General features: G+C 44.8%; 1 protein-coding gene across 1 annotated transcript in view; it reads left to right on the top strand.

Moving 5' to 3' along the window:
- Positions 1–19,485, top strand: part of sema6e (sema domain, transmembrane domain (TM), and cytoplasmic domain, (semaphorin) 6E) — a 68,660-nt gene that overhangs the window by 18,856 nt on the left and 30,319 nt on the right. Inside the window, exons 7-13 of the mRNA XM_061082011.1 lie at positions 855–977; positions 1,520–1,608; positions 1,733–1,950; positions 2,986–3,117; positions 3,368–3,523; positions 5,647–5,823; positions 6,452–6,589. Coding sequence (XP_060937994.1) covers positions 855–977; positions 1,520–1,608; positions 1,733–1,950; positions 2,986–3,117; positions 3,368–3,523; positions 5,647–5,823; positions 6,452–6,589 — 1,033 coding nt within the window. The remainder of the gene's footprint in view (positions 1–854; positions 978–1,519; positions 1,609–1,732; positions 1,951–2,985; positions 3,118–3,367; positions 3,524–5,646; positions 5,824–6,451; positions 6,590–19,485) is intronic.

Genomic DNA, 19,485 nt, shown 5'->3' with positions numbered 1-19,485 from the left:
ACCAAAGCCATCGTATATCAAGTGTGGATCAAATGTGTTGATTATCAAAGGATCTTTTGAATTTCTCTTTTGGAGGAAACTTATTCGAAAGCAGTTTGGGATCTTTTTCCATTTTGCTCTGTCATCATTATTATTATCATCTAATAAAGACGTAGATAAAGAAGTCTAAAAGCTGATTGATTTGAAAGGACGGACATTACCTGTCAGTTAGTTGACGTTTTTATTGAAGAAGTGACTGAAACTGCTGCAGTAAAAGTATTTTCTGTAAATGATGAGCAATGAATCAATCCATCTGTCCATCTGCTTTATCTGCAACATGTGGTCATTGAATACAACGGTGCATGATACAAAAAGGAAATCATAACCTATAATTTAACTGTAATAATAGCTTAAGCAACATGTTGGCTGCTTCCTTTCTAAACCTCTGGAAACAGTAAGAGCTAAAAAGCAGAATATGAATAAAAGCCGTTAAACACAGGGTGTCGTCTGAAAATGTCTCTTTTGATGGGCTCTAATCTGCGGTTAGATACATTTTCTTTTGTACTAATCATAGCGATGGAGGAAGCTGATACTCGGCGAACACGTCGGGGTCAATGAGGTTCAGAGGAGAGTGAAGAGAGAAGCAGACCTGAGCTCGGCCCTGCCAGGTTTCCTCTGACATTTATGCAAAGTTCACACGGGGCCGTTATTAAAAGTGACACGTTCTCCTTCATCTGTTCCCGACGCCTGTTTTCAAAGGGCAATAAAAGTCATCTGGGACCGAAATAGACACTTAAAAGGAGTGGTGTGTTTGAACTGTGATCCCGGGCCGTGTTTCTCAATAAGTCAATTACTCTCCTTTTTTTTTTTCTCAGGTGGGGATTTCTACTCGGCCACCATGACCGACTTCCTGGCGAGCGACGCGGTGATCTACCGGAGTCTGGGCGAGAGCAGCGCCGTCCTGCGCACGGTGAAGTACGACTCCAAGTGGCTGCGAGGTGAGAGTCCAGCGGTTTCACACGTTCACGTACAGATGTGACCACGTGAGGAGGTAGATCTGGATTTGATTTCTGACACATTCAAAGTCAGGTTTTTTGGGTTGTTCTCGTTTTGGACAGATTCTCAAAGACCACAAATCTTTTCTCCTCAACCAACATAAGTTCGCTTGAGATCTGAAGTTCTTTAGTTTTTCAAGTTCTGAATGGATTCATGAAGAAAATCCGGTTTAAACTCTGATTTACTTTCTCGTAAATTTCACAAGAAACTTTTCTAAATTAGGTTTTTAACAAGCCGGAGTTCTTCTTTCTCAGAATAATAAATCTTGTACGAATGCTTCTCCCCATTGGTCTGGCCCATTATTCAGATTTGCCATTTTCAACACTCTCGCTCTTTATTTCCATCCTGGACACATTTTTCCAAATTGAGCCTCTGTGTTGTCGGCCCGGCTGCCAGCCTGCTCACAATGCGGCGTCATGTCGGCAACAAGGCGTCTCTGCCAGCGCGTTTGTCACACCTCTTTTCTCCTCGCCCCCCCCCACAGAGCCCCATTTCCTCCACGCCATCGAGTACGGGAACTACGTGTACTTCTTCCTCAGCGAGATCGCCGTGGAGTACACCACACTCGGCAAGGTGAGGCGCTCGTCTGTGGTTTTGGTTCTTTCCTTCTTTTGTGTTGACGTCATTAAACAGCATCAGGTATGAATCAGGATCTCTCTCTCTCTCTCTCTCTCTCTCTCTCTCTCTCTCTGCTCAGGTGGTTTTCTCCAGAGTCGCTCGTGTTTGCAAGAACGATAACGGCGGCTCCCCTCGGGTCCTGGAGCGATACTGGACCTCGTTCCTCAAAGCCCGGCTGAACTGCTCCGTGCCCGGCGACTCCTTCTTCTACTTCGACGTCCTGCAGTCGCTGACCAACGTGCTGCAGATCAACCACCGGCCGGCGGTGCTCGGCGTCTTCACCACGCAGGCAAACAGGTCGGTGCTTCACGGGCCGTGCCACCGTTTCACTGTCTGGTGATTTTTTATTTCCCAAAAGTGAAGCTGAGGTCAGATCAGGAAAATACTCAGTGACTGTACGTGGTCTGGTGCCGTACTGTGGGTAAAGATGGACGATATGACATCTCCCCCTGGTGGTTGGCTCCAGTACAGGTCATAAACCTTGCCACCTCCGTGTTAGCTGATGGGACATGGACCAAACTCTTCCCAAATAAGGTTTCTTGGTTTTTGGTCACAACAACGGCTCCATAGTCCATCATTATTTACACTCTCCTTGAAAGTCCTGCCTTCAAAGTTGGCTTAACATCAAACCTGAAGCTGTTTTCAGACATGAACACTGCAAAATGCATCTGGACATTTGTCTTTCACATGTGAAGAAGCAGCAGGAGATTTTTTGGATTAGACACCTTCACAACTACAGGAAAATGTCCAGAACATAGAGCAGCAGGATTCTGGACATGAAGTAAACATTCATCTTCTGTAAATAAATAAAGTAAAAACACAGACTCGGCAAGAAACAGATAAACCCTGCCTCCTCCATGTTAGCTGATGGGACAAGGACCAAACTTTTCTCAAAGAAGGTTCCTTGGTTTTTGGTCTCAACAACGGCTCCATCCTCCATCTCTATTTAAACTCTATGACTGATACTGGGAAAATCCTGCCTCCAAAGTTGACTTAACATTAAACCTGAAGCTGATTTTAGACATGAACACTGAAACATGTCTTAAAAATGGTTCTCGACATTCGTCTTTCACATATGAAGAAGCAGCAGGACATAGTTTGGGTCAACTACAGAAAAATGTCCAGAACCTAGAGCAGCAGGATTCAGGACATGAAGTATAAATTCTGCTTCTTTAGATAAATGAAGTAATAACACAGATTACAGATAAATAAAAAGCATTCAAGTGTTTTGTGCACATGTTGCAGTTTGTTCCGACCTTGGACACGAAGCTGAATCTCCGACCTTTGTCTCGCTCTTTGTAACATCCTCTCTCTCTGTGACCTCTCCACCAGCATCACCGGCTCGGCGGTCTGTGCGTTCTACATGGACGACATCGAAAAGGCCTTCAGCGGCAAATTCAAGGAGCAGAGGAACAGCGAGTCGGCGTGGACACCTGTTCCCGAGGAGCAGGTCCCGAAGCCAAGGTGAGAGGAAAAACCTTTAAATAGCAAACTGTCACTTTGCAGGAGCGTTGTTTCTCTGCGTCTGACGATAGAGACTCTGCAGCTGCTGTTGTTATTGTTCTGGAAGAAATCCCAGCATGCACCTGTTCCCTCCCTCCTGCTCGTCGCCAAGAAACAAACAGCTGCCAGAGCTTTTCTTCATCTGTGCCTGTGAAAGTTGATTCGGTGCTGATGAGTTTTCTCTTTTCTCTCCTCCTCCGCTGCCTCACAGGCCGGGCTGCTGCGCCGGCGAGGGCTCGGCGGCGGCGTACAAGTCGTCCACGACCTTCCCCGACGAGACGCTGACCTTCATCAAGTCGTACCCGCTCATGGACGAGTCGGTGCCCTCGGTCAACGACAGGCCGTACTTCACCAGAACCACCAGCAGGTACAGAGTCTGTTCTAACCAATAAAACCACAGAGAGATTTTGTGTTTAATCATAATTATAATTTGTTATGGATTTTGTACTGATGAAGATGAGCAAACAATCAAAATGATGAATCCCTCACTCTGAGAGTCTGAATAGAATCTACACCACTGACTGATCAGAGAAGAATCAACAGATGAACTGATATTGAAATTATTCATTAGCCGAAACCAAATTTAAAAATGCTTCTACAATTAATTAGTATTTTCAATATTGATTTGCACTATAACATTTTACATCAGAGTAAAATAATACCCAAGTTAAGTTACGTTCATAAATTCAAGCTCGATTAATTTGTCAGTTGACCAATTTTTATTATTAAATTGTTAATTTATGCTAGAAACTTGTTATAAATGAATTCCCTTGCACTGTAGCTGATCACTTTAAAATGGACGGATTCCCAGTTTCACCTCTAAAGGTATAAAGTGGTATAAAGTATTCTTAAGTGTAACTCTTGGTTTGAAGCCTGTTTGGCTTCGGTTTCTCTAAATGTCGCTAATGCACCGACTCGTTCACCAGAACTCGTTAAATCACCTGCAGAGCTTTTGTTCAAGTGCTCTCAGATTCTCAGTGTTCTCCTCTGAACACATCTTCATTAAATCAGATTTTAAAAACACACGGCGCTTAAATGGACGTCGGCTCTGCTGCAGAGCTTCGCTGTAATTATGACAAAGGTCTTGGAGAGAAAATACTTTTTCTGTCATGGTTAGTACCCAGGTATGATTATTCTCCATTTTCCACACTCGGGGGGGCGGTGGTCAGTATCGATGCGTGAGCTCAGGTGGAACCACACCACCTCGTCCCTCGTTAAGATCCGTTGGATTTATGCAGCGGTCGATTCCAGTGGACGTCAAGGAGGAGCTGGAGGAGAGCTTCCTTCAGCCCTGACCAGCGTGTGTGTGTGTGTGTGTCTGTATGTGTGTGTGTAGGTGACATTTGAGAATCCACTGATTTCACATGATGATGGGTAGAAGGTTGAATTGGGGATAGGTGTCACTGGTGTCACACAAACCTCAGACACGAAGGTACACAGGTAGATACACACTGTAGAATCACCTTCCACACACACACACACACACACATCCACACACAGACACACACACACAGTGCACAGGAGTCCTCTTCCATGCCTCCTTAAGCAGAGCTCAGGCTCACAGCCAACCCAACGCCACAGAGGAAACATGCGCCACTTCACATCTGGCGCCAGAACCATCACATCTGCCTGGTCCCCGGAGACGAGCTGGATAAATGAAACCGAACCAGAAGAGAATCACACACGATACTGCCAGAGTTTTTCATATTAAGTGCACGTGGAGTGCATGTGGGTCAACACACACACCATCCTCAGTGGGAGGCGACTGGGGGAGGAGCCTCTGAGGGTTTCCTTTCATCAAAGATTCTCCAAAGCAAGTGATGCCAAAGAATATAAGTGGGTTTATTATAGGAAGTTTGTTTGTTCAGGTCCCAGAGCCTGAGAAAGTGAAGCTGATCCCTCTGTCAACAGCCGCTGGACTCAAGGTGCCCTTCAGCCCCGGCTCTTAATCCCCCCCCCCCCGCTGCCCGGCCGGAGCCAGCAGTCAACAGCTGTGGTGATACTGGGCAGCTCCCAGGTGTGAGGAGCTGGATGAATAAAGCAACGGCTCTCTGGACTTCCTCCGAAACACCAAACTCAAATAATAAGGAGTCTGTGCAGAGAGTCGCTGGAAGGAAGGATCGATGGGACGTGGGCGGATGGATGGATGGATGGATGGATGGATGGAGGGGCGGAGGAATTAATGGGATGAAGGGATTAAGGGATGTAGGCGAGGATGGAGGGGATGGTGGGACGGGAGATGGAGTGATTGATTGCAGACTGATGCTTTATACAATGAGCCCGGCGCTCGCCTACTGTTTGTTTTGTTTACTTTGGGAAAATCGACTTTGACGATAAGACACGAACCTGCAGATGTGACATCATCGGCTCCTTCTGCTCAAATCAGTGTGAATAGAAACGTCAGCTTCACTTTAGAAGACGCGTCTGATTTTCAACTCCACTTCCCTTCTTGATTATTTTCCCCAATCTGTCTGTTTGTCCCTCATGCAGATTCAAGTTGACCCAGATCGCCGTGGACACGTCGGCCGGGCCGTTCAAGAACTACACGGTGGTTTTCCTCGGCTCGGACAACGGCCACGTGCTGAAGATCCTCGCCAGCACCGAGGGCGCCAACGCCTCCTTCGGCACGCAGCTGCTGGAGGACATCGACGTCTACAACCCCAACAAGTGAGACGCTCTCTCCACTTCCAGCTCTCTCTCTTTGTCCTCGATTGTCCGCCCTCACTTTCTCACTTTCTTTGTCGGTTACTCAGCTTCTTTTTCCACTGTCTCTGTTCGTCTCTTCTTCTCCTCTGATGTGTCCTGCCCACCCACTCGTTGGTCTATTGTCACGCTTTGCGTCACCCTGTATAGCCAGAGGGGGGGGGGGCTTTCTTTTCCCTGTGTCCTCTTTTGTTTTTCTGACATCTGCACCGTGTTCGATTCACACTCAGACGCTGCCAGTTGCAGCACAGTTAACTTCTTTTGTAAACAGATGAAAAGACAGATAGATAGATAGATGGATACTTTATTATTAATTCATAAAATTTAGAACATCCAGTAGCTTATACAGTTAACACTTAAACACGTCACTGGCATACATACATAAATCACATACGGAGAATATATTTACAGATACAGGAATGGGATGCAATGATGTGATTGTGTCAGTGTCCAGTAGGGAAGTGTTCTTGTGCTGCTGGAGTGGAAAGTACAATAAATATATATATCTATATATAAACAACAAAAATAGATACATATATAAATATATAAGAATATGTAGTGGTAACAGTCGGTGTTTGTCCTCTGTCCCCAGATGCAACGTGCGGGGGGAGGACAGGAGGGTCCTGGGCCTGGAGCTGGACCGGGACCACCACGCCGTGTTCGTGGCCTTCTCCAGCTGCGTGATCCGGGTTCCGCTCAGCCGCTGCTCCGACTACAGCACCTGCAAGAAGTGAGTCACCTGTGGAGCAAAGTGTGGGGTTGTTGGTTTTTATTATTAATCTAGAAAAAACGTTTTCCACCAGGAACTGTGTAAAATTAAGTTTGTGTTTCTCATGTGGAGAAGCAGCAGGAGATGTTCGGGTTAATTGTGTATGCGTTGCTTCTCATCAACAACTCTCTCTCACTCTCTGGATATTTGGACATTTCATATTAAGGTGTATAGATATAGAAGTTACAACCTTTAATCGAGAAATCCTCAAGATCTTTGTAGTATTTTCTGAGGGAAAAATGTTGATTTGAAAGCAGGAGAGATAAGATTTGTTGGAAGGTCTTGAAACCAGCCTGGAGAACGAGACCACTTTGTAAAATTTGTGTTTAAATGTTTTTTATTATTTATCTAGAAAAAACATTTTCCACCAGGAACTGCGAAAAATTAACGTTTACTGAAGTTTGTGTTTCTCATATGGAGAAGCAGCAGGAGATGTTCGGGTCAGACTCGTTCACAACTACAGGAAGATGTCGAATCTACTCGTCTTTCGTAGTTGACGTCTTCTACGTTCTATTTTTCCTTCTTGTATATTTGTATTCTGTTAATTTTGTATGCGTTGCTTCTCATCAACACATCCAATTCTCTCTCTCTTTCTGGATATTTGGACATTTTATAGTCAGGTTTATAGATATAGAAGTTACAGCCTTTATTAGAGAAATCCTCAAGATCTTTGTAGTATTTTCTGAGGTAAAAATGTGTATTTGAAAGCAGGAGAGATACATTTTAAAAGTTGCTGGAAATTCTTGAAACCAGCCTGGAGAATGAGACCACTTTGTGAATTTGTGTTTAAATGTTTTTTATTACTTATCTAGAAAAAACATTTTCAACAAGGAACTGAAAAATTAACGTTTTTAATGGTCTTTCGTAGTTGACGTCTTCTACGTTCTATTTTTCCTTCTTGGATATTTGTATTCTGTTAATTTTGTATCCATTGCTTCTCATTAACACATCACATTCTCACTCGCTTTCTGGATATTTGGACATTTTCTAGTCAGATCTATAGATGAAGGAAAATAAATGAAAGTCACAGCCTTTAATAGAAAAATCCTCAAGATCTTTGTAGTATTTTCTGAGGGAAAAATGTTGATTTAAAAGCAGGAGAGATAAGATTTGTTGGAAGGTCTTGAAACCAGCCTGGAGAATGAGACCACTCAGTGAATTTGTGTTTAAATGGTTTTTATTACTTATCTAGAAAAAACATTTTCCAACAGGAACTATGAAAAATTAACGTTTACTGGAGTTTGTGTTTCTCATGTGGAGAAGCAGCAGGAGATGTTCGGGTCCGACTCGTTCACAACTACAGGAAAATGTTGAATCTCCTCGTCTTTCGTAGTTGACGTCTTCTACGTCCTATTTGTCCTTCTTGGATATTTGTATTTTTTTAATTTTGTATGCGTTGCTTTTCATCAACAAATCACATTCTCACTCTCTTTCTGGATATTTGGACATGATTTATAGATGAAGGAAAATAAATAAAAGTCACAGCCTTTAATAGAAAAACCCTAAAAAACATTGTAGTATTTTCTGAGGTAAAAATGTGTATTTGAAAGTAGGAGAGATAAGATTTTAAATTTGTTGGAAGGTCTTGAAACCAGCCTGAAGAACGAGACCACTCTGTGAATTCATGGTGTCCTCCCTGTGCTCCAGCTCTGCCGGGGAACTCGAGTAAAACGCCATCGATTTACTCTGCAGCTCCCAATTTAAGAAATGTGTCCACTCATGGGGCTGTTAGAGGGATTTGGACAAACGCTGGAACCAAATAACAGGTGTTAGTGGATCATCGGCCTGGTTCATGGACTTTCCCCCAGAAAGAGAGAATGAGGAATAAACTTAGCAGGAGGAGGAAGTTCAGTGAGGCCGAAGAAATGTTGTGTTTGGGAAACAGTCAAAGTTCTGATCGGATTCCAGTCGAAGCTTCAGGTTTAAATGTTACAGAGCGGAAATTATCAGCAGTTTAAGTTGAAAGTTCATTAACTTTATCTTAGTTCCACTTGGACGGAGTTATTTTAATGTCTTTGTCACATGTGAAAATCGAATTAAAGACCTGGTGCCAATAAATCACCTTTATCCATAGACGGATAAGAAAAAACCTGCCTCCTCCATGTTAATGAAGGGGACAAAAATGTATTTGTTTGGTCTGAATTAGTTATTTGATGACATGGGAAATCTCATGATTGACAGCTGAGACTGACTCAAAAACTGAATCTGGGATATCTGAGCATTATTTTTCCATATGTGGAGGAAGTGGAGAAGTGTTTTCAGGTTACTGAGGAAACTAAAACACATTTGTCTCTAAATTGAATCATTTTGGACGTCAGACAAATAAAAGAAACACTTCGGAGTCAGAGGAAGAGTGACGGTCATCTTTCAACGTTTTATAGGCGACAGGAGAATTTGAAATAGAGAGAGAGAGAGAGAGAGAGAGAGAGAGAGAGAGAGAGAGAGAGAGAGAGAGAGAGAGAGAGAGAGAGAGAGAGAGAGAGAGAGAGAGAGAGAGAGAGAGAGAGAGAGAGAGAGAGAGAGAGAGAGAGAGAGAGAGAGAGAGAGAGAGAGAGAGAGAGAGAGAGAGAGAGAGAGAGAGAGAGAGAGAGAGAGAGAGAGAGATTCATCAATTATTAATCGTTTATTAGTTGTGAAATGTCCACGGTGATCATGTGCTTGTCGGGCTGTGAACACAGTTGCCATGGTTGTTATTGTCTGGTGGAGAAGCTGTAAAGTGTCCGGAGGCCGTGGAGCTTTATGAGCCGAGCACAGAGAAGCCTTCAGGCGTCTCTGTTTCTCTTCAGCCTTTTGTTTTTCCAGCCCGATGTTTTAACCCCGGCTTCAGCAGAGTCGCTCCCCAGCTTCGGGAATCTATTTTTGGGGTTCTGAGGAATGTCGAGAACCCCCCCATCCCCACTCCCTCCCCCTCCCATGCTCTTTGTCAACCCCTCTCACCCAGAGTCAGGATTTCTCCTCAGCTCCACCGGGGGAATACAAACACACACACACACACACTCAGCTCCATAGCATGCTAACCCCTCGTTGTGAAGGTCTGGAGAAGCTCTCAAAATCACTCATTCATAAATTGGATCCAGCTGATTGGCCGGGAGCCACCATCGAGGCTGCAGGAGCGAGAGGAGGAGGAGGAGGAGAGGGAGGAGAGGGAGGAGGAGGAGGAGGAGGAGAGGGTCTGGCTTACATAACATAAGCTTACAGGCCGGGCTACATCCCCAAATCCGTGGTAGAGACTCCAGCGCACCTCCTCCTGGGATTAGGGGCCTTATGAGCCTCATCAGCAGAGGTCAGGAGGTCAGGTTTCAGCCCCATCACCACACCGATGGATCCGTCTCCATCTACTCCATCTCTCCGTTTCTCTGCCTCCATCTTCTCTCTGCTTCTGAATCTCTCCGTCTCACTGGAGTCGGCACCGTCGGGTTTTTCTTTTTTTTTCACCCGAGGCCCCTGCTGCAGATATTAGGTTTCAAAAAACTGTTTTGAAACAGCGGCTTGGAACTGTATGAAATTTGAGGTTTTAATAATGAAAAAAAAAACACACAATGAGTGGGCAGAGGAGGCCCCGAAACCCTGAAACACTCAGCTCCCAGTGTTTTACTGTAATAAATAACTGTATTATTGTTACTGTCACCTACTGCAAAAAGTTGTGTTGATTTAAGAAGTAGACACAACAGGAAACGATAAGTTATTGTGTTTCATTTTTGTGGTTTTATTCATAATTGATGTTGGTTCTAGTGAATCGTGCTCACAAAGCAACTGTTGAAATCTCAGACAACAACTCAACACAATGTTCAAACCAACAAAAAAGTGTATTATGAAACCAGCTCTAGTGGGTCTGTGTTGTGTAGTTTGAGATGAAACCAGTTTGTCTGTGTTGTGTAGTTTGTGATTAAACCAGTTTGTCTGTGTTGTGTAGATTGAGATGAAACCAGCTCCAGTGGGTCTGTGTTGTGTAGTTTGAGATGAAACCATGCAGCTCCAGTGGGTCTGTGTTGTGTAGTTTGAGATGAAACCAGCTCTAGTGGGCCTGTGTTGTGTAGTTTGAGAGGTAACCAGCTACAGTAGCTTTGTGTTGTGTAGTTTGAGATGAAACCATGCAGCTCCAGTGGGTTTGTGTTGTGTAGTTTGAGATGAAACCAGCTCCAGTGGGTCTGTGTTGTGTAGTTTGAGATGAAACCAGCTCCAGTGGGTCTGTGTTGTGTAGTTTAAGATGAAACCAGCTCCAGTTGGTCTGTGTTGTGTAGTTTGAGATGACACCAGCTCTAGTCGGTCTGTGTTGTGGAGTTTGAGAGGAAACCAGCTCCAGTGGGTCTGTGTTGTGTAGTTTGAGATGAAACCATGCAGCTCCAGTGGGTCTGTGTTGTGTAGTTTGAGATGAAACCAGCTCTAGTGGGTCTGTGTTGTGTAGTTTGAGATGAAACCAGCTCTAGTGGGTCTGTGTTGTGTAGTTGGAGATGAAACCAGCTCCAGTGGGTCTGTGTTGTGTAGTTTGAGATGAAACCAGCTCTAGTTGGTCTGTGTTGTGTAGTTTGAGATGAAACCAGCTCTAGTGGGTCTGTGTTGTGTAGTTTGAGATGAAACCAGCTCCAGTCGGTCTGTGTTGTGTAGTTTGAGATGAAACCAGCTCCAGTGGGTCTGTGTTGTGTAGTTTGAGATGAAACCAGCTCCAGTTGGTCTGTGTTGTGTAGTTTGAGATGAAACCAGCTCCAGTCGGTCTGTGTTGTGTAGTTTGACATGAAACCAGCTCCAGTGGGTCTGTGTTGTGTAGTTTGAGATGAAACCAGCTCTAGTGGGTCTGTGTTGTGTAGTTGGAGATGAAACCAGCTCCAGTGGGTCTGTGTTGTGTAGTTTGAGATGAAACCAGCTCTAGTTGGTCTGTGTTGTGTAGTTTGAGATGAAACCAGCTCTAGTGGGTCTGTGTTGTGTAGTTTGAGATGAAACCAGCTCCAGTCGGTCTGTGTTGTGTAGTTTGAGATGAAACCAGCTCCAGTGGGTCTGTGTTGTGTAGTTTGAGATGAAACCAGCTCCAGTTGGTCTGTGTTGTGTAGTTTGAGATGAAACCAGCTCCAGTCGGTCTGTGTTGTGTAGTTTGACATGAAACCAGCTCCAGTGGGTCTGTGTTGTGTAGGTTGAGATGAAACCAGCTCCAGTGGGTCTGTGTTGTGTAGTTTGAGATGAAACCATGCAGCTCCAGTGGGTCTGTGTTGTGTAGTTTGAGATGAAACCAGCTCCAGTGGGTCTGTGTTGTGTAGTTTGAGATGAAACCAGCTCCAGTTGGTCTGTGTTGTGTAGTTTGAGATGAAACCAGCTCTAGTGGGTCTGTGTTGTGTAGTTTGAGATGAAACCAGCTCCAGTGGGTCTATGTTGTGTAGTTTGACATGAAACCACCTCTAGTGGGTCTGTGTTGTGTAGGTTGAGATGAAACCACCTCTAGTGGGTCTGTGTTGTGTAGTTTGAGATGAAACCAGCTCCAGTTGGTCTGTGTTGTGTAGTTTGAGATGAAACCAGCTCCAGTGGGTCTGTGTTGTGTAGTTGGAGAGGAAACCAGTTCCGGTTGGTCTGTGTTGTGTAGTTTGACATGAAACCAGCTCCAATGGGTCTGAGTTGTGTAGTTTGAGATGAAACCAGCTCCAGTTGGTCTGTGTTGTGTAGTTTGAGATGAAACCAGCTCTAGTGGATCTGTGTTGTGTAGTTTGAGATGAAACCAGCTCCAGTGGGTCTGTGTTGTGTAGTTTGGGATGAAACCACCTCTAGTCAGTCTGTGTTGTGTAGTTTGAGATGAAACCAGCTCCAGTGGGTCTGTGTTGTGTAGTTTGAGATGAAACCAGCTCCAGTGGGTCTGTGTTGTGTAGTTTGTGATTAAACCAGCTCCAGTGGGTCTGTGTTGTGTAGTTTGAGATGAAACCAGCTCCAGTGGGTCTGTGTTGTGTAGTTTGAGATGAAACCAGCTCCAGTGGGTCTGTGTTGTGTAGTTTGAGATGAAACCATGCAGCTCCAGTGGGTCTGTGTTGTGTAGTTTGAGATGAAACCAGCTCTAGTGGGTCTGTGTTGTGTAGTTTGAGATGAAACCAGCTCCAGTGGGTCTGTGTTGTGTAGTTGGACATGAAACCAGCTCCAGTCGGTCTGTGTTGTGTAGTTTGAGATGAAACCAGCTCCAGTGGGTCTGTGTTGTGTAGTTTGAGATGAAACCAGCTCCAGTCGGTCTGTGTTGTGTAGTTTGAGAGGAAACCAGCTCCAGTGGGTCTGTGTTGTGTAGTTTGAGATGAATCCAGCTCCAGTTGGTCTGTGTTGTGTAGTTTGAGATGAAACCAGCTCCAGTCGGTCTGTGTTGTGTAGTTTAAGATGAAACCAGCTCCAGTGGGTCTGTGTTGTGTAGTTTGAGATGAAACCAGCTCCAGTGGGTCTGTGTTGTGTAGTTTGAGATGAAACCAGCTCCAGTGGGTCTGTGTTGTGTAGTTTGTGATTAAACCAGTTCTAGTCGGTCGGTTTTTGTGTAGTTTGAGATGAAAACAGCTCTAGTGGGTCTGTGTTGTGTAGTTTGAGATGAAACCAGCTCCAGTCGGTCTGTGTTGTGTAGTTTGAGATGAAACCAGCTCCAGTGGGTCTGTGTTGTGTAGTTTGAGAGGAAACCAGCTCCAGTGGGTCTGTGTTGTGTAGTTTGAGATGAAACCAGCTCCAGTGGGTCTGTGTTGTGTAGTTTGAGAGGAAACCAGCTCCAGTGGGTCTGTGTTGTGTAGTTTGAGATGAAACCAGCTCCAGTGGGTCTGTGTTGTGTAGTTTGAGAGGAAACCAGCTCCAGTCGGTCTGTGTTGTGTAGTTTGAGATGAAACCAGCTCCAGTGGGTCTGTGTTGTGTAGTTTGAGATGAAACCAGCTCCAGTGGGTCTGTGTTGTGTAGTTTGAGATGAAACCAGCTCCAGTGGGTCTGTGTTGTGTAGTTTGAGATGAAACCATGCAGCTCCAGTGAGTCTGTGTTGTGTAGTTTGAGATTAAACCAGCTCTAGTGGGTCTGTGTTGTGTAGTTGGAGATGAAACCAGCTCCAGTGGGTCTGTGTTGTGTAGTTTGAGATGAAACCAGCTCTAGTTGGTCTGTGTTGTGTAGTTTGAGATGAAACCAGCTCTAGTGGGTCTGTGTTGTGTAGTTTGAGATGAAACCAGCTCCAGTCGGTCTGTGTTGTGTAGTTTGAGATGAAACCAGCTCCAGTGGGTCTGTGTTGTGTAGTTTGAGATGAAACCAGCTCCAGTGGGTCTGTGTTGTGTAGTTTGAGATGAAACCAGCTCCAGTTGGTCTGTGTTGTGTAGTTTGAGATGAAACCATGCAGCTCCAGTGGGTCTGTGTTGTGTAGTTTGAGATGAAACCAGCTCCAGTGGGTCTGTGTTGTGTAGTTTGAGATGAAACCAGCTCCAGTGGGTCTGTGTTGTGTAGTTTGTGATTAAACCAGCTCTAGTGGGTCTGTGTTGTGTAGTTTGAGATGAAACCAGCTCCAGTGGGTCTGTGTTGTGTAGTTTGAGATGAAACCAGCTCCAGTTGGTCTGTGTTGTGTAGTTTGAGATGAAACCATGCAGCTCCAGTGGGTCTGTGTTGTGTAGTTTGAGATGAAACCAGCTCCAGTGGGTCTGTGTTGTGTAGTTTGAGATGAAACCAGCTCCAGTGGGTCTGTGTTGTGTAGTTTGTGATTAAACCAGCTCTAGTGGGTCTGTTTTGTGTAGTTTGAGATGAAGCCAGCTCTTTGTTGTGTTACTCCCTGGTTGTGGGCTAAATGACAGCTGGAAGTTGTGCGTCCCTTCCTCAGAACCTGGATGAATCCCATCTCCCCTCAGCAGCTAATGGAAGTTCCTGACACACACACACCTTTGTGTTACTCATCGCATGACAGCGTGCGGGCGAGACGGAGGAAGAGGAGTCTGAGGTTTTAAAGAGCGACGAGGGACACACACCAACACATGTCGTATATATTCAAGAGAAGAGACGTCACGTGAAGAAGAAACGACTTCGAGCTCCACAGCTGGAAACATCTGGTCTGTTCCTCCAGAGCTGAAGAGGTTCACAGGTTCACCTCCGTCATATCAGTTAGAGGAGAGGAGGTGGCAGGCACAGTGGGGGGGGGATTCATATACACCTTGTGGCTCGGGTATGAATCATTTATTTGAAGCCGCTCGATTTCCCTGTCACATATTGGAACCACACACTCGGGCCGGAGTGACTTTCAGACCTCGACACCCGGCGCTGCTCCGGCTCTGATGCTCTGACAGAGCAAAGGAATAAATAACCGCTCAGGATTTTATTTGAGGGACTGAAAGTTGTTTTTGATGATGAAGAAAAAGTTTATGATTCACTCTGAAGTTTGGATTCTTTCCACTTCCTGTGTGTGTCTGGGTTCAGAGGAGGTGAAACGTGACAGAGAGCATTGATTCCTGCCCTCGGAGTCAGTGAAGCTCCTGGTTTCTAATTTTTAAAATTGATTTTTTTGGAGGCTTTGAATTTGAGAAGCTTTTGTTTTGTGCGTCTGTTGGTTTGTTAAATTATTTGTATGGATTACACACACAACCTACCAAACGGATTCCCACAGAACTTAGTGGGAGGATGTGGTTTTCTTATTTTTAGAACAAATAATGGAGTGTGTGTGTAATTTGGTTCAGATCCCAATAAAAGTGCTATTCTAGTCTGTTTGATGTTTAACAAGGTTACACACAAACTACCGGATGGATTACCATGAAACTCAGGGAAGAAGATGTTTACCACTTTCTTTGACCTTGTGATTATATTTTTTATTTCTCTGAGAACAATGAGTGCGTTTTTGTGGAAAAGATTCAGACATATTTAGCAGGTTGGTATCAAGTGTTTGTTATTTTCTGCGGATTCTGTTTTGAGTCGAATCACTGCAGAAGCAAATACTTCTTAGAAACCTGTAACTACCCTGATGTGTATCTGAGAAATAATGTGGCCTTAGATATAATGTGTGTTTGAACTTGTGTCTCCGATGCACTCGTGATGTGCACGTTGTGAATGTGCACGTTGTTCTGCGGAGCACTTTCCCCTCCGGCAATCATAATTGGAGGAATAATGTTTGTTTACCAGGAAGAAGCTCTTCTCCGAATCCGACCTAAAGACCTCACGGGATATTTTATAAAACACGAGGCAGCTTCTGAGTTTGAACAGAACCTGAACGAGCTTTATGAGCTTCAGTAAATCTGAACGAACTGCAGAGCGTTAGCATCATGGTGAAGAATGTGCTCCGTGGAAAGAACAACAGCATCGAGTGTTTGTACGAGTGCGACCTTCACTGGAGCCTCGGATCAGTTTCCCATGATCCCGGTGGTCAGTGCTGTCGTGTCAGGAAGAGTCTGCACGAGCAACAACTGGGTTACATGAGAAGAGACGAGAGAATTGGGCTTTATCGGTCCCACTATGGGAACTAATGAAGATCAAAAATGTACGTTTTTATATGGGGAACTATGAAATGAAAGGAATATATACAGTTAAACATAATACAAACATTTTGACATTATTGCACGGATATAATATTATTGTTTTACAGTTTAATTTTAGCTGAAAACCTGAGTGAGATATTTTTATTTTGCAGCCGCTTGTTATTCAATGTTGTGAGTGAGTCTGGATTTGTTAAGTCTTCATCAGGTTGTGTTTGCTGCCGTGTGTCGTTGTTGTTGTTTTTCTCGTCGTCTCCACAAAAACAAAACAGTTGAAACTTGCATCAAACTCTGAGCTGCAGGCATCAGACAGGAAGTCGTGCATTACCTCATCCTGCCTGAGTGACACGCCGCTCTCTGAGGATTCCTCTGTTTACCGACGGTTGTGCGACTCCTGCACGTTAAGTTTAGATTGTTGTGAGTCATTTTTTGGGTGGATTTTAAAAACAGGTCACAGGGGTTCTCATTAAAAACTCGCTCTTTGACTGCCAGTAAAGGTTTCAGGTTTGACATCACGGCGTGCGCACCCGGCGCCACCACCAGCGAGCTGATGGCATTTCCGTTTCGTGTGTTTACCTTCATCTCTGATGGGGGGGGGTTTCAGCACAACAGGCTAAAAACATCTCCAAAGCCACTAGAGACGTAAATATTGTTGTCTGTTGTCGTGTCTTTGCTCCCTGTGTGCTTTACGCTCGTTATGCCGGCGCTGGGTACGATCGCGAGAGCAGCGGGAAAAAACCCTCAACTCCCTCCTTGGCGCCTGGTGTGGTTTTTGCGATGACACAGCATCAGAGGCGAAGGCCGAGAGGATCGAGAGACCGGTTCCTCAGTGAGGGATTAAAAAAAACTACAGACTTAAATGAAACATGAGGCCGAGCAGCTGACAGCAGATCAGCAGAAGAGTTTAATCAACAGAAGTGACGCGTGGCTCAGAGAGGAGGAGACGCCGCCGTGCTCCGACGCTGCCGGGAAGTGACACCGTGGAGAATGGGACTAATGGCTATTGATGCTGGTTGATGCCGACGGCCTGAAGAGGAGGAAGTAAACAATCTGCACTAAATCACAACAGACGTACAGTCAGTGGAAGCAGGGGATGCCGACATGAGGCCGACGCTACAATCAGCTGGTTTCTCTGAATGAGGCCTCGTGTGGTTCATCAGTACGACTGAGAACTGGAGTGAAGCTGGAGTGAAGCTGGAGTGATGCTGGAGGGAAGCTGGAGTGAAGCTGGAGTGAAGCTGGAGTGAAGCTGGAGTGATGCTGGAGTGATGCTGGAGTGAAGCTGGAGTGATGCTGGAGTGATGCTGGAGTGATGCTGGAGTGAAGCTGGAGCGAAGCTGGAGTGATGCTGGAGTGAAGCTGGAGTGAAGCTGGAGTGAAGCTGGAGTGAAGCTGGAGTGAAGCTGGAGTGATGCTGGAGTGAAGCTGGAGTGATGCTGGAGTGAAGCTGGAGTGAAGCTGGAGTGAAGCCGGAGTGAAGCTGGAGTGAAGCTGGAGTGAAGCTGGAGTGAAGCTGGAGCGATGCTGGAGCGATGCTGGAGCGAAGCTGGAGCGAAGCTGGAGCGATGCTGGAATTAAGCTGGAGTGAAGCTGGAGTGAAGCAGGAGTGAAGCTGATGAGGAGCCAACGACCTGCAGCGAACTTAAAGGAACATTCAGAATATAAACAAGCAAAAGTCAAACCAGGATTCTGCAAAGAAAACAAGTTTCAAGAGACTTTTCTTCAGCAGATATTCAGCTCATGTAGTAAACGTCGGCCTCCGCTCTCACTTTGCCTGAGTTTGGGTTTAATGGGAGTTTTTCTTGGATATTTCCACATCAACATTCATCTCAATCTAAGAGAAGCTCAAACAAATTGTGCGTCTGGGAAACGCTTCAAATCCTAGATGTTTTAAAACCTGGATTAACAACAAACAACAAATAAATCACAATGAAGTTAAAACGAGTTATGAAAGAGCAACATAACAGAGTGTTGTAGAGTGAACATCCCTGTAGACTGCAGGGGGCGCTGTGCAGGTTGAACCGGTCTTTGTTGTATTGGTTTTGAATTGTGTTGTTTTGTTGTTGTGCTGTGTTACACATCTCTTGTAGTTGTGTACGTCCCCGGAGAGGAATCCCTCACTCGTGATTCTCTCTGAAGTTTCTGCATATTCTCAGATTTTAAAACCCTACGAGACAAACTGTGAATATGTTCTTCACAAACACAAATCATTTGGTTTGTTTGTTTATTTCACTGCTACCAGGATATATTGATATTTTAGAATGAAGATGAAGTGATTAGATATTTAATTCACTCAATTAAAAAGATGAAAATGAGTTTTTAACTCTCATTTGTTTCTCCCCGTCTTTGAAGCCTGTTTACATCACTGAGTTTTTTAATCACAGAAAGGAAATCAGGCCTTTTGTTTTTCAATTATGTTTTGAGTTGATATGTTTCTTCTGTAAATACTCATATTGTACGTGGGTGATATCATTATCGGATCTTTTAGAGAAGCAGAAGAGAACAAAAAGCTTCTCCGGTCTTTAATTCCCTTCGTTAGGAAAGAAAACAAACGGATCTCTGTCCTTCAACTCTCATCACAAACTAATCTGGCTGTGATCTTTCCCGCCTCTCTTCTCATAATTGCCTGCGTTTGTTTCCGTGCGGCAGATTGCGGTCGGGATACTTGTTAGTCAGTGTTTGTGACCGAGCTAATTACATATTTTATTCATACAAAGAAGCTCCACTTAAACAATCGTGTTCCCTTTGTAGCCGTGAAACGATTCAGCTGAACTGTGTTTATACGCCGAGCGTCCGTGGGAGTGAGGAACAAGAGGGAGGGAAAACCATGAATGATGAAGACGTGAGGTTCAGATGTAAATAGTTACTCTGTGATTTCAGAGTAAAACGCTGCTTTTGTTTTGTTTTGTTCAACTTTTAACCAAATTGTTAACGTTAAACACAGCTTGGTCGTTTTATGCATCTGCATGTTTTTCTTTCGATCAGTTTCTGAAGCTGCTTTCAGAAGCTTCACTGAAAGTTTCCATCGTGGTTTTCTGAGACAATGCAAATGTCCGAGTCAGTTGAGTTCAGTTCCTGAACTTTTCCTGACAGTCCCCGAGTAAAAAGAGCAGAAAATGTCCAAATGAGACTGATGTGAAACCTGGAAGAACACAAACATCACAGAATACAAGTAGAAGACGTTAACTTGGAAAGACGAGAAGATTCCAGAGCTTTTGGCGACTCTGGTGCAAATGTGCTGATCCTTCCACAGCAGAATTTACATCTCCTGCCTCCTTACCTCCTGCCTCCTATCTCCTGTCTCCTGCCTCCTACCTCCTACCTCCTGCCTCCTGCCTCCTACCTCCTACCTCCTACCTCCTGCCTCCTGCCTCCTACCTCCTGCCTCCTGTCTCCTGCCTCCTGCCTCCTACCTCCTGCCTCCTGCCTCCT

Source organism: Limanda limanda, chromosome 11 (assembly GCF_963576545.1).
Source record: "Limanda limanda chromosome 11, fLimLim1.1, whole genome shotgun sequence".
NCBI classification, from domain to species: Eukaryota; Metazoa; Chordata; class Actinopteri; order Pleuronectiformes; family Pleuronectidae; genus Limanda; species Limanda limanda.
The sequence above is the reverse complement of the archived record's forward strand: the minus strand, read 5'-3'. Positions and strand labels throughout refer to the sequence as shown.